Here is a 14,455-nt window from a genome sequence, read left to right as displayed (position 1 = left end):
CGCCACTCCCCATCGCCGCTCCCCGTTATTCAACAAGTAAATCCGTGCGGCCTTTCATTCTCATTCATGATCCGCTGTTTTACCGTTTGAAATCTGACACACACACACGCACGTACATTCACATACACACACACACACACACACACACACACACACACACACACACAGACATAGGAGTGAGATAGAGAGTGAGTGATAGAGACGTATAAAAAAGGTGGTAAACTGACAGGTATTATTTGCAAGAGAGAGAAAAATGTACGTTGAAAATATAATTAATCCCGTGTCGCTTGTTAGGTGCATGTAGAGACATTTTGATGCTACGCAGTGCAAAGTGGATTACATGTTATTAAAAAATTTGTGGAGGTATTCCTTTCATTATTATTATTATCGCTATTTTTTGTCAGTGGCGTATTTCTGTGTTTTGACTTCGGCCTGCTGTGAAATCCATGTTGACAATATTGGGATTGTTGTAATTTGTTGCCTGGGGTGTGTGTACGTTCGTGTGTGTGTGCATGTGTGTGTGTGTGTGTGTGTGTGTGTGTGTGTGTGTGTGTGTGTGTGTGTGTGTGTGTGTGTGTAATCTTGCTCTACGGTAGGTCCAGTTTTTCCATCCGTTGTATGTGTGTGTGTGTGTGTGTGTGTGTGTGTGTGTGTGTGTGTGTGTGTGTGTGTGTGTGTGTGTGTGTGTGTGTGTGTGTGTGTGTGTGTGTGTGTGTGTGTGGGCGGGCGTGTAGGTGTGTGTATGAATACGTGTCAATATGTGCACATGTGCGAATTCAAAGTGAGTGTGTGGTGTGTGTGTGTGTGTGTGTGTGTGTGTGTGTGTGTGTGTGTGTGTGTGTGTGTGTGTGTGTGTGTGTGTGTGTGTGCTTGTGTCTGTGTATGTGTGTGCTTGTGTGTGCGTGCGTGTATGTCTGCTTGTGTGTGTGTGTGTGTGTGTGTGTGTGTGTGTGTGTGTGTGTGTGTACGCGGCCACGCCTATGTACACGGGAGTGGGTGTGGGCGTGCATGTGTTTGTATCATAGCAGCGATGAAATAAGTCCTTAATCTTGATGAAAATGGTGGAGGTCATTTAATTTTGGTAGCGATGGTGGTGGTGGTGGTGGTGGTGGTGGTGGAAATAGTGGTAGTGGTGTTAACAATGGTAGTGGTGTTAACAATGGCAGTGGCGATGATGTGGCTACAGAGGGGCAAGCGGTGGTGGTGACAGTGGTGATAAAGGTGGTGGTGGTGATGGTAGTCGCGGTGGTGGTGGTGGTGGTGGTGGTCGTCGCAGTAGTGCCAGGGCGGAGAGGAGCTCAGTATCGCCTTGGCCACGGTGAAGGGGAGACACACACCGCTCCCTCTGCCTGATGCACTCTCCCTGCCCTCCTCACTCCCCTCTTGGTCCATCGCAAACCCTCAACGTCGCTCCCCTGACCTGTGACCCTTGACCTGTGAAACACCCCACCGCCATGCCCGCCCTTCCAAAATGAAGCTTGTGGTGCGATATATAGAAAAAACATTACCCAAAGTGCTCCATCTGAGGCCATATGTAGTTGGCCCTAACTTCCCTCAATAAAGACAAGACTGAAACGACCAGCCACACGTTCTAGCCCGGGAAGAAGATGGTCAATGAGAAATAAATTACATACATGCGGCTGGCTACTTGTGCGGCGTGTGGTGGTGGCGGTGGTGGTGGTGGCGGCGGTGGTGGTAGTGGTGCTGTGATGGTGGTTGGTAGTGGTAGTGGTGGTGGTGCTCGCGGTGTGGTGGTGCTTGTGGTGGTGGTGCTGGTGGTAGTGCTGGGTGGGGAGGGGAGAGGGTGTGGTGGGGAAAGGCTGCCTCGCTCGCCATCACACGCCAGAGCTCTTCAGAATACCCTTCCGTCAGCCACGAGTGACATGAAGGTTGATGTGTTATCCAGGTACCCCGGGCAGGATGACTATATTAGTAAGTATTCACACGTTTAGTTCACTCCCTCCTCCATTCCTTCTGTATTTTTTGTATCAGTAAATTTTCACATCTTCACCTTTTTCTTTTCTTTCCTTACATCCTTCCTCCCTTATGTTTTGCATCAGTAAGTATTCAAGCTCTTCCTTTATTCATTCCTTGCTTCTGTAGTTCGTCTGTCAGCAAATATTCACACCTTTTTTTTTTTTCCTTTCCATCCTCTTATTTATTTTATGCATCAGTGAATATTCATTTTTTTTTTCACTTCCAATCCTTCCTTGCTTCCTTCCTTCTTGTTTTCCTTCCTTCCTTCCCTAATTCCTTGGTTCATTCTCTCCTTTCTTTCCGAGTCTCTTTTTCCACTCAATTTCTCTCTAATCCTCCTTCCGCTCAGTAATATGCTATAATTTTAACATACTTTTATTTCGTTCCTCCCCCTTTCCTCCTCCTCCTCCTCCTGTTCCTGTTCCTCCTTCTCCTCCTCCTCCTCCTCCTCCTCCTCCTCCTCTTCCTCCTCTTCCTTTGTCTTGTCCTGCGCCTCGTCTTCCACATACTTCATGACTAATTCTCGACTCACCTACTACGCATTATGAATATTTTCTTCATCCGTCTCTAACCTCCTCCTCCTCCTCCTCCTACTTTTACCAATATTACTCTTCCTACACTTTTCTTTTTTTCCTTTTCTGTTCGTCACTGTAATTTAAATCTTGCTTTTCTCTATTTATTACATTCGCTTTTCCCTCTCCCTTTTTTTGCTCACTTACATAATCGTTCCATTCATATTCTAACTTTATCTTTAAGTCTTCCCTCTCATCCACCTTTTCCTTTTCTCCTCCTGCATTCCTTCCCATTTCGAGTCACTTCTTATCATCGCTTCCCTGCTTAGAAATGCTTCTTTTTCCTCACCCTTTTTGACAAATCCTGCAAAATTTTTCTCCTCGCGAGCGCCTTTCCTCTTCCAATTACTCTCGTTGCTCCTCGTTTTCTCTACCCACCCTCCTTATCCTGCACCTCGACCTCCTCTCCCCCTCCCGATCTCCCTCCTTTCCTCCTCCTCCTCCTCCTCCTCCTCCTCCTCCTCCTCCTCCTCCTGCATTCACAGCGCGTCCTTCGTCCTGTCCCAGCTCACCCGAACAAGATAATTCCTCAGTAAACATTTACACAAATATTATAACACCTCCGGCTGCCGTCACGTTCATAACATACGACATTTTGATCAAATTGTTTGCATCCAATTCTCACACGCATTTAACTAGACATCACAGTAGCTTTATTTTTAACCTTTATTTTTTATTACGATTCATGCGAGAGATTAAGAGGAGTAACAGAGAGATGTGTTCCACCTCCTGCTCAGTCAAGTGGTGAGGAGTAACATGCAAATGGACCGTGGTGTTAAGGCAAATAAAGGGGATGAAGAATGGCAAGTATCGACAGCAATTAGTGGTAAACTCTTATTGTATAGTGCTGTGGTGGTGGTGGTGGTGGTGGTGGTGCTGGTTGTCGTAGTAGTAGTAGTAGTAGTAGTAGTAGTAGTAGTAGTAGTAGTAGTAGTAGTAGTAGTAGTAGTAGTAGTAATAGTAGTAGTAGTAGGTGATGGTATAAAAAGAAAAAGCAGAAAAAGGAAGGTGATGAGGAGTGGAAGTGGAAGGAGGAGGAGGAGTAGGAAGAGGAGGAATGCAAGGAGGAGGAGGAGTAGGAAGAGGAGGAATGCAAGGAGGAGGAGTAGGAAGAGGAGGAAATGGAAGGAGGAGGAGAAATAAGAAAACGTAGAAGAGGGGTCATTATAGTTGTTGTTGCCATACGAGAAGGAATAATTTTCTTTATATCTCACCTCTTTACCACATTTCGTAAGAGTTGTCATAAAACTCAAACTTTGGAACATCAAATCCTTAAGTTCCATTCTGACAACATGGCGGTGGGCGGCTTCCATTCAGTCGTCGTCTTGAGTTAATTCCTCTTCGATCGCCCGCGTCAAAACAATGTCAGGCCCAAGCGAGGTAAAATCCGCGGCTTTCACATTCAGATTCTGGACTTCAATCAACCTCTTTGTTATCAAACCTCATCTCAGTTATAAGGAGAACAATGGGGATAAGGAAAATGTGATGCACGTTTTAAATAATGTACTTTTCTTCAGCAAACATCTCCGGTTCTCTCTTAAACTTAAGTCTACGGTACCAGGCTTTCGCGTTTTAATACTTGACGCCTTGACAACCGCTATTTGGTAAAAAAAAAAATAAATAAATAAAAAGTAAATAATAGTAAATATAATGAAAGTAAAGAGAATGGAGTGTGCGTTCAAATGTGCCTGCTTTCGTCTCCTCTTCTCTTCAAGTATACGGTTGGCATTTTTCAAGTTTCAATATTGGATCACGTGAATGAATTCTGGTATGAAATCTAATCTCCAGCAAGAAAATGGTATCTACATTCAAATATGCCCTCCCTCAATGTAAATCTCTGTTTCTCTGAATTATTGACGAAGAGAACCAACTTTGTTATTAGACTTCATTCGCGTCAAACCAAAAACAAAATCAAGGTATGGAAAACGAAATATACCTTCAAATACACCTCAATTTACTTTTGCCTTTGAGTCTGCGGCGGATACCCGTACCACGGATTGGGTGTAGTGTATGCAACACTGTTTTCCTTCCCCTGTCACTCCCACAACTAAAAGACTGAGTGTTCATACGATACGCGGATTTTGTGGAGGAAATTCAAGCGCTGATACAATTATGGAGCAGCCATGCATGCTCTGTGAAGTAGGAACGACTGACTGGTGGTGATGATGCGATGTAAAGTGAATATATGGAGGTTGTGTATGGATAAATGATAGATAAACGACGTAATGGACACGTCAAAAAGATAGGCGCGGCGGAGTGGTGCAGGCAAAAGCGCGTGGGTGAAGTATGACAACATTATTGAATTTCCCTAAACAAAGAGCGAGTGAATGTAAATGTTCACGGGGCACTTGCGTTACACGGGAACCAGAGATAAGTTCGTTACGGAGTTGAAAAACAAAATCGTTGTAGCCAACTTAGTATTAACATTGCAGGGAAAAATGAAGAAAAACACGAAAAGACAAAATTCACTCAAGATTTTCTGCAAGAATTTCAACGTAACAAGGCGCGTGGGATGACAAACAAGGCGAGTAATTTTACCTCAAAGGTACTCTTGCGCTAAACTAATTTTGCTACATGATCTACAGTTCATTGCTAATTTTAGAGCCAACATAACAACCTCAAAGTATTCTCCGAACTCGTAACCAGGCCAGTCCCTGACGAGAATAGCTCTGGGAGGAAACCTGGTGAGGAATTAAGAGGAGGTAAAAAAACAATATGATGAACATAAATACCCGGATCTCCTTTGTAATGTGATCAATTGTTCTTCTATCCAAGAGCCAATATATCATAAACTCATCCGGACCGACAAATAAATAGAAACAAAAACACAGACAGACAGACAAACAAACACTGGTAAACAGACAGATAAGATTAGAAGTAGCATACAAATATGTAACAACAAACAACAATAACGTCACCATAAACATTATCACCACAACCGCTTGTATAAAGTCTTCAATTTCCGCTTCATTTAACATCGCTAGTCTTGCTGTAACACCAACACTTGCTTACCACATCCTTAATAAACCTATTCATCAGTATTACCGCCTTATTAACGTTTCAATTAAATATCCTAAGACAACACACCCGGTCATGTCACTCCAGCAGCAGCAGCAGCAGCAGCAGCAGCAATACCACCACCACGACCACCACCACCACCACCCTAGCCCATTCACTCCCCCAAGCCATCTCGCATCTTTAAGGTCGCAAAATACTGTCACTGTTATAATGGGATTTTTTACTCCATTTTTACTGAGTGAGGCAACGACACCACTTCCACTGCTTCCACAATGTTCGTTCCACTTGGCTGCCCTGTCATCACGTTGTTCCACTCTCATACCGCCACTACAAAAACCACTTTTTTCACCCCTTTATCCCCTGCAAGCTTCATTGACCGCCTATCCCCGCGAGTGAAATATGATACATCCAAGTGTTTCAGGCATCGCATGTGTACACGTCCCGTCAACTTTAACCTTCATTTCGCCACCACTTCTTCGTACTCATCACAGTGACAGGAAGAGTACACCAGTGCGCAGTAAATTAGCAGACTTCGTTGCCTATAGCGATTTTTATTTGAAAAGAGTAATAGTTTCATTTCCTCCGGATGTGTAAATAATATAATAGAATAGAAACTGTAGGCACACGATGACAAAGTGGTAAGAAATATCCGTTGAAATGTTACATAAACCACAATGTACATCTAAACATTCATCTTATATAACAATTGTATTCCTGTCAGCACACACACACACACACACACACAGCAGTACCACCAGCCGTAGCAACCAGCACACAGTAAACACCTTGGGCCACAACACGTCCGCAATAACACCCACCCCAGTAAATAGGTCTAAAGCCTTGCCTGGCCACTACCGCGCAGAGTAGCACCAGGCATGGACCATAAGACCACGACCTCGCCATTTTGAGAGGAAAAAGGTGCCGCTCGGTGGGGTATGAACGGCCATCCCGCCCATCCCGCCCATTCTGCTCACACACTCCCGCCCATCACCATCCCCCACCCCCACCCCATCCCTGCCTGCCATTTCCCCCTCCTCTTCCGCCCATCACCATCGTACTATCCCTTCCCTTCCCTCTCACGCTGCTCCTCCACCATCTCCTCCTCCTCCTCCTCCTCCTCCTCCTCCTCCTCCTGTCCCGTCTGGGCGACACGTGGGCGTAACTGCCTCGTTTCGGACGCTTGTTTAGTGGAGTCGTTAGTGCCCGTGAGGTTCCTCCATAACATGTACACACACACACACACACACACACACACTGTACGAATCCTCTTAACGTCTGCACCCTAATCTCATGAACATTTACGTACATGCATATATACATTTACGAGTATACAAGTTAAGCATTACCTTCACACAGGCATACTTACATAAATAAAAGCAGACATGGTGACAGACAGACATACATACATAAACACACAAAATAATAACACTTCATACACTTACGAATATCATACGTAAGCACACACACACACACACTGACGTACATAAAAGAAAAAACCAGTACACATACATACAGACACATAGACATACACACACAAATACATACGCAAATTCACATGCATGCGATTGTTTCTGAAAGATTTGCTTGCCAAGAAGAGAGTTCAATGAGGTGAAAAATGTATTGAAAGCAATTTTGAAGCTGAGAGGGTATTAACAAGAGGAAAAATTGACGAAGGTAAATAGAGGGAAGAGGAGGAGGAGGGGGAGAAGGAGGAGGAGGAGGAAGAAGAGGAGGAGGAGGAAAAGTAAGAAAGCAAAAACAAAAAAGACATCAGCGGCAAAAAAGAAGGAGGCAAGGAAGAAGAAGAAGAAGAAGAAGAAGAAGAAGAAGAAGAAGAAGAAGAAGAAGAAGAAGAAGAAGAAGAAGAAGAAGAAGAAGAAGAAGAAGAAGAAGAAGAAGAAGAAGAAGAAGAAGAAGAAGAAGAAGAAGAAGAAGAAGAAGAAGAAGAAGAAGAAGAAGAAGAAGAAGAAGAAGAAGAAGAAGAAGAAGAAGAAGAAGAAGAAGAAGAAGAAGAAGAAGAAGAAGAAGAAGAAGAAGAAGAAGAAGAAGAAGAAGAAGAAGAAGAAGAAAAACAAGAAAAGAACAAGAAAAGAAGAAAAGAATAAGAAAAACAAGAAAAACGAGAAAAACAACAACATCAAGAATAAGAACAAGACCACTACTACTACCACCACCACCACCAAGGGAAGAGGAATTGAGGGCAACAAACTCAGGAGGAGGAGGAGGAGGAGGAGGAGGAGGAGGAGAAGGAGTAGCGACAGCATAAGGACGAGCAATAAAGAGAGGAAATACAAGAATAATTACACGGGAAAGGAGGGCGTTTATGTATTGGAGGAAATAAAAGGAGATGAAGGAATAAAGGAGACGAGAGGAACAGCCCGAGAAAACCAGTTAGCGCTCTTCAACGTTCCTGTGTTGGTTATAAATTCCTCCTCCTCCTCCTCTTCCTCCTCCTCCTCTCGTCAACTCCAATTTCCACTTTTATGTTCATCTCTCCTCTATACTTACACAATCATAATCTCCTTAAGTGGCGGAGAAAAGAGAGAGAGAGAGAGAGAGAGAGAGAGAGAGAGAGAGAGAGAGAGAGAGAGAGAGAGAGAGAGAGAGAGAGAGAGAGAGAGAGAGAGAGAGAGAGAGAGAGAGAGAGAGAGGTGGAGCTATATGAAAAGTTCTCACAATCATAAACACAACCATAACCTATTTAAGAGCAGAGAGAGAGAGAGAGAGAGAGAGAGAGAGAGAGAGAGAGAGAGAGAGAGAGAGAGAGAGAGAGAGAGAGAGAGAGAGAGAGAGAGAGAGAGAGAGAGAGAGAGAGAGAGAGAGAGAGAGAGAGAGAGAGAGAGAGAGAAAGTTTGTCGCGAAAAAAAACAAGGTCATCACCAGTGTAAAAGCTCTAAAATAGATCTTTAATTTCCTCCCCTTGACCACCCTTGACCACCACACTTTCCCCCTCAGCCTTACTCTCCTCTCCCTCGCTCCTCTCCCTGGTCCCTCATGCCCCTCCTCTCCTCATACTCTCTCCCCCTCCTCCTCCTCCTAATCCTCCCTCTCCTGCCCCACATTCGCCAGGCGCCGCACAGGTAAAAGAAAAAATAGTGCAAGAGAAAATAAAAACACGTGTCATGTCTGCACTTGAAAAAAAAGAAAGCGAAACAGATGCTGTGGAAACAAATGCAAACATGGAAAAAGAAATGAGAAAAACACTAGAGTAGCCATTAACCAGGATTTTTTTCTTTAGACTAGTAAAAGGGGAAAGAAAAGTGCAGTTCATTTATTGTACAAGAGGCTGAATTGTTGTGCTTTTAAATACGTTCTTATGGTGAATGGCTTATGCATTACTGATTAGGGCTTGAAAGGAAATTTAGAGACAATAAACATCCATTGTAGTTTGTGAATAAAAGATGAATTAAGTAATGCATTTTATACGTCACTGTACAAGAGGAAGCGGACTTGTGGAAATATGTAAACACTTCGTAACAATAAAAATTTACTGAGCGCCATAACTTTATTAATTTTCCTTTCTATTCTCTCTTTCTTTTACTTTATCGAGTTTCTTCTTCCGTCTGCACTTTCTTTTCTTTGCTGCTTCCAATCAACAATTCTTAGTAATAAACTCTCTCTCTCTCTCTCTCTCTCTCTCTCTCTCTCTCTCTCTCTCTCTCTCTCTCTCTCTCTCTCTCTCTCTCTCTCTCTCTCTCTCTCTCTCTCTCTCTCCCAATTACACTCCAGCCACTTTGTCCACTCGCAAAGAAAAAAATGAGCAGGAAAAATGTAGCGTAGAAATTTAATAAAAAAGGAAAATAAACAAATGAAAATGGAATAATTCAACACACACACACACACACACACACACACACACACACACACACACACTTTCGAGTCAACAAAAACTATTATTGCTCTCTCTCTCTCTCTCTCTCTCTCTCTCTCTCTCTCTCTCTCTCTCTCTCTCTCTCTCTCTCTCTCTCTCTCTCTCTCTCTCTCTCTCTCTCTCTCTCTCTCTCTCTCTCTCTCTCTCTCTCTCTCTCTCAAGGACACAACAAGGGCCATTCTCACAATAGTAGTTTTTCATACGTGTTCCTAGCACCATACACTCTCACCAGCAAAATACTCGGAAAAGTATAAACGATAGGACAACTTTTAACTCTGGCAGCCATTTTTCCATTTCTAAAAATTTAACTCTGGCATTTTTGGCTCTTGTCTTATGCATAGAGCGTGTGAGTGGGCCGCGCTACTAAAAACGATTAAAACACGCAGTACTACTTTAAAGTAATTGAATATGTCAGTGACGCGAGAGGGAAAAAATGAATGCCACTCATTCCATATGGAGTGAAAAAAATAATAATAATAATGCAATGTGAAGATTAAAATGACGTAGATTTGTTTGGCAGTGAAATGCATCCATTAGAGCCATTCAAAAAACTACTTAACTAATGAAGAAAAGTGCATTAAAAGAGCAAACTGATGGAATGCAGGCTGGCACGCCGGAAAGTGCTGCCGTTATGTGAGAAAGTGTGAAGCTAAAATCTGGAAAAAATGCGATAAAAAAAAACAAAAAACAAAAGGAATGCAAAATTATACGAAAATAGTCATGAGCTTTATCAGTCAACGTTATCACAGAAAATGTTGAGCTCAGGCCAGGAAATAACGATAAAAACAAAAGGAATACAAAATTATACAGAAGAATTTGTGACAGCTCTGATCTGTCGGCAGCAGGAGTGTTAAAGGTAACGCAAATGTATACTACAGAAAAAGAAAAATATATGAAGTATATACAGAAGTGTCAAAGGTTCACGAGTTGACGTTAGAGTGTTAAGGCAAAACTAGAAGAAAAAAGAATGGAAAGATAAACAAAAACAAGAATACAAAATGTAATACAAAAAATGCAAAAGATAACAACAGATTGCAAAACTACATCACTCAGAATACAAAAAGAATTAACAGAAAATAATACAAAGTGACAGCAAACAAAACAGTGTCATGAAGTCAGGGAGTCCACAAAAATTCCAATACTAATGAAGGACAGAAAGAATTGCAGGTGTTTATGTGGAGTCAAAACTGGAAATGTTAAACTGAAGTGGAAAAGAAACAAAAAATAAAAATAAAAAACATGCATTGAGAGGGAAAAATAGGAAAACTCGTGTCATGAGGTTGATATGTCGGGAAAAATTCCAATACTGATGAAGAGCAGAAACAAATGCGCATGTTTATTTGGAATCTTGGACCAAAATCATGTTAGGAAAACCCGGACGATGCAATGATGGGGAGGGGAGTGAACGGCCAGGACGCGACACGGAATTAATTACCTTTGGAATGCATATGAATTACGCACTTGTTTCACCTGGTGGGCGTTTATGGCATTATTTGCAGGGATTATGATGGCGCTGCGGGCGTGGGTATTAGTGTTTATGCTAATGACAATAACAGTGGTGTCTGTGGTACGGGTGGTCGTGTTGTGATGGTTAAGCTGATAAAAATAAGAGTAATGAAGTTGATGATGATGATGATGATAATAATAATAATAATAATAATAATAATAATAATAATAATAATAATAATAATAATAATAATAATGATAATAATAATAATGAAAATAATAATGAAATAAGCAATAATAATAATAATAATAATAATAATAATAATAATAATAATAATAATAATAATAATAATAACAGGAAGAACAAGAACGACAAGAAGAAGAAGACCAACAATAACATCAACAACAGATGCAGCAATGTCAACCACAATAACAGCAACAGTAATTAACAAAATAATAACAACAATAATAATGATAATAATAATAACAGTAATAATAATAATAATAATAATAATAATAATAATAATAATAATAATAATAATAACAATAATAATAATAATAATAATAATGAAAGGCAAACAAGCACTCACCTCGAGGAATGAAAACAGGCAACACAAAGCAGAGTTATCATTTCCTAGTGGTCGTGTGTTTTACTGATTGCTCCCACTTGCCGCCGCGTCCTCACAGCATTAACAAAATAATTACGGTGGAGAGGCGGTAGAAATGACAGTTCCCAAGAAGAAGCCTCAGCACTTCAGCAAAAAGGAAAAAAAAAAATGGAAAATAATGCTACTCAGTCCTTCCTTTAGATTTTCCATTCCTGACAATTATTATTTTCACCACTACACCACCACCACCACCACCACCACTTTTACTACTACTACATCATTATTATCAATCTAAGTAGTACACGTTATAGTAAAAGTAGTAAAACGAGTAGTAGTAGTAGTAGTAGTAGTAGTAGTAGTAGTAGTAGTAGTAGTAGTAGTAGTAGTAGTAGTAGTAGTAGTAGCAGCAGCAGCAGCCATAGTAGCAGAAGTACTCGTATAGTAATAATATTTGTTGTTGCTATAAATTGTGAATACGTGTGTGTGTGTGTGTGTGTGTGTGTGTGTGTGTGTGTGTGTGTGTGTGTGTGTGTGTGTGTGTGTGTGTGTGTGTAGACATATACACTCAAATGCGCAGGCACAAACACACACCTACACACACACACACACACCGATTTACACATTCATATCTTCTACTTATTAATCTCATCAGATGTCCGCAATTATACATAAGAGTTCCTTTTATCCTTCCACTCTCTCTCTCTCTCTCTCTCTCTCTCTCTCTCTCTCTCTCTCTCTCTCTCTCTCTCTCTCTCTCTCTCTCTCTCTCTCTCTCTCTCTCTCTCTCTCTCTCTCGTATCAAGTGACGTTTCCACCATCTCCATCTGTGAACTCTCTCATTCTCTCTAGTGACCTCGACTTTGAATGACCCTCGCCCTCATGACCCCGCTCTCTCCGGCGTGTTACGAGCCGCTGTCCCGGGATCACGAATACCGGAACCGTATTTAGGGTTTTTTTACAAGACTGGAGTTTTTTTTTTTTTTTTGCCTGTCCAACTTATTCAGCGTCGAGTCTCGTCTGCACGCTCTCTCTCTCTCTCTCTCTCTCTCTCTCTCTCTCTCTCTCTCTCTCTCTCTCTCTCTCTCTCTCTCTCTCTCTCTCTCTCTCACACACATTTTTGTTTTCTTGTTTTTAGTCTCATTTTCCTTTTTCTCTTGACTGGTTTAAGTTTCTTTTTTGTCTTGTTGTGATTATGTTGTCTTCCTCATTCCCCTGACTCGTTGTCATTGGAATTCTCCTTTCCTCTCCTTATTTGCTACAAGTATTTCTGTCTTTACACTCGTACCTTACTTCCTCCCCTTTATTTCCTTCCTCCTCAATGTCATCCTCTTCATTTTCTTTTCCCCTGTGCCTTATTCTTGGCCGTCCTTGTATTCCTTCTCCTCTCCTCCCTCCTCCTCCTCCGTCGCCTGTTGTTTTCCCCAAAGGAAATATTATACCAGACTAAAAATAATAAAAGGAAGTAAACAGTGGTCTTCTCTCTCAGAGATATTATTCTCTAGCACACTAATGGCTGACCACCTCCTCTTCTTCCTCCTCTTCCTCTTCCTTCTCTTCCTGCTGATCTTGTTAGTTCACTTTCTTCTTTTGTTTTTTTTTCTGTTGTCCTCCATTTAAGCTTTTTTCCTATCTTTTATTTTATTTTCGACTTAATTTTCTTCTTCCTATTCTTTCTCCTGCTTCCGCTGCTCCTCCTGCTCTTCTCTCTCCACATATATATTTTTTTCTTTTATTCTCTTATTTTCTTTTTTTCTCTTCTCTTCATGTTTCCTCTTTTACTTTTTTCCTTAATTCTATCTACGCCCTTCTTTCAAAATCTTCTGTTTCCTCCTTTCACTTCTGTCTCCTTTCTCTCATTTTTACGTTTCCTCCTACGCCTCGCGTTACAATTTCCTTCTTTCTTTTCTATTTTATTGCATCGTCCCCGTCCGCCTCCTCCTCATTCTCCTTTATTTTTCTTTACTTTATGCTGTCTTTTTTCCCACTTCCTTACTCTTCCTTTACTCACACTCCTTTCTCTTTCTCGTTTTCGTCTTCGTCCTCCCATTCCCCCTGTTTCTCCTCCTCTTCCTTCTTTTCTTCCTCTCTACTGGTTAGTCAGTACCTCACAAGGGGGTTTAATTAATTATTTTTTCTCCCAAAGTCTCCCCTTTTATGAGGCATTTCTCACTTGCTGCCTTTTGATTAAATTTTAGAAGTTTACCTTATTTTCTTTAGTGTTGCTACAAGCTGGGCTTTTACTTTCCATTTTTTGTTCATCTCTCCTTTTGCAGTATTCCGCAAAAGCTTTTCCTCAGCTTAATTTTTCGTACTTGAGCCTCAAAACAACTTTTCCATCGCGCGTCTCAGAAGGTTTGCAAAACGATTAATTTCCAAGTTCCGTAATGAAAAAGTGTGTCCAGCGGAACCGTGTTATTTTGCCTTTTATTGCTTTCACCTTAATAAATTTCGGGTTAAATTGCAGCGAAAACGTTCACAGCTACGATGCCGGTGAGAAATTAAACGTTTTAAGTGATCGTGAAAAAGAGACGGTGGACGGTGCGGGATAATTATAGCTGCGCGTAAATTTAATACAATCACGGGCAAAATACACCAAAGGACAGCACTTGAATGCATAAATTAGCAGACAAGTTTATAAAGGAATTTAACACACTAAAAACTATAAAATTTATACCAATAAAAGTAAGTGGGAGCATAAAAGTAATAATACTAAGAAGCAAATGAAGAATAATATATAAATAAACTTAATACACTAGAAACAACAGATGTTATGATAAGAATCGAAAGGAAACATAATAAAACATAACATTCTCGTAGTTGTGCATCGTTAACTTTAGAATATCTGAAAAGTAAAATAAAGGGAGAAAGGGAATAGTGTAACAAGGGAATAGTGTAACTCTACATAAGACGAAATGCAGGATAATCAAAGCTGAGCAAGCACTGATCTTACATTACCTTACGGA

General features: G+C 41.2%; 2 protein-coding genes across 24 annotated transcripts in view; one reads left to right on the top strand and one right to left on the bottom strand.

Annotated features, from left to right (window-relative positions):
* Positions 1-14,455, bottom strand: part of LOC135115862 (probable G-protein coupled receptor 45) — a 313,244-nt gene that overhangs the window by 207,747 nt on the left and 91,042 nt on the right. For 11 of the 23 annotated variants that reach the window (XM_064032905.1, XM_064032907.1, XM_064032904.1 and 8 more), the window contains exon 2: positions 14,448-14,455. This exon is cut by the window's right edge and continues 31 nt beyond it. The exons of the other annotated variants lie outside the window; for them this stretch is intronic. The gene's annotated coding sequence lies outside the window, so the exon portion shown is untranslated. The remainder of the gene's footprint in view (positions 1-14,447) is intronic. 23 annotated transcript variants of the gene reach the window in all.
* Positions 1,212-14,455, top strand: part of LOC135116081 (hemicentin-1-like) — a 76,164-nt gene continuing 62,920 nt past the window's right edge. Inside the window, 1 exon segment of the mRNA XM_064033291.1 lies at positions 1,212-1,932. Coding sequence (XP_063889361.1) covers positions 1,635-1,932 — 298 coding nt within the window. The 5' untranslated portion in view covers positions 1,212-1,634.

Source organism: Scylla paramamosain, chromosome 30 (assembly GCF_035594125.1).
Source record: "Scylla paramamosain isolate STU-SP2022 chromosome 30, ASM3559412v1, whole genome shotgun sequence".
NCBI classification, from domain to species: Eukaryota; Metazoa; Arthropoda; class Malacostraca; order Decapoda; family Portunidae; genus Scylla; species Scylla paramamosain.
Note: the sequence above shows the minus strand (reverse complement) of the source record. Positions and strands in the feature narration are given on the sequence as shown.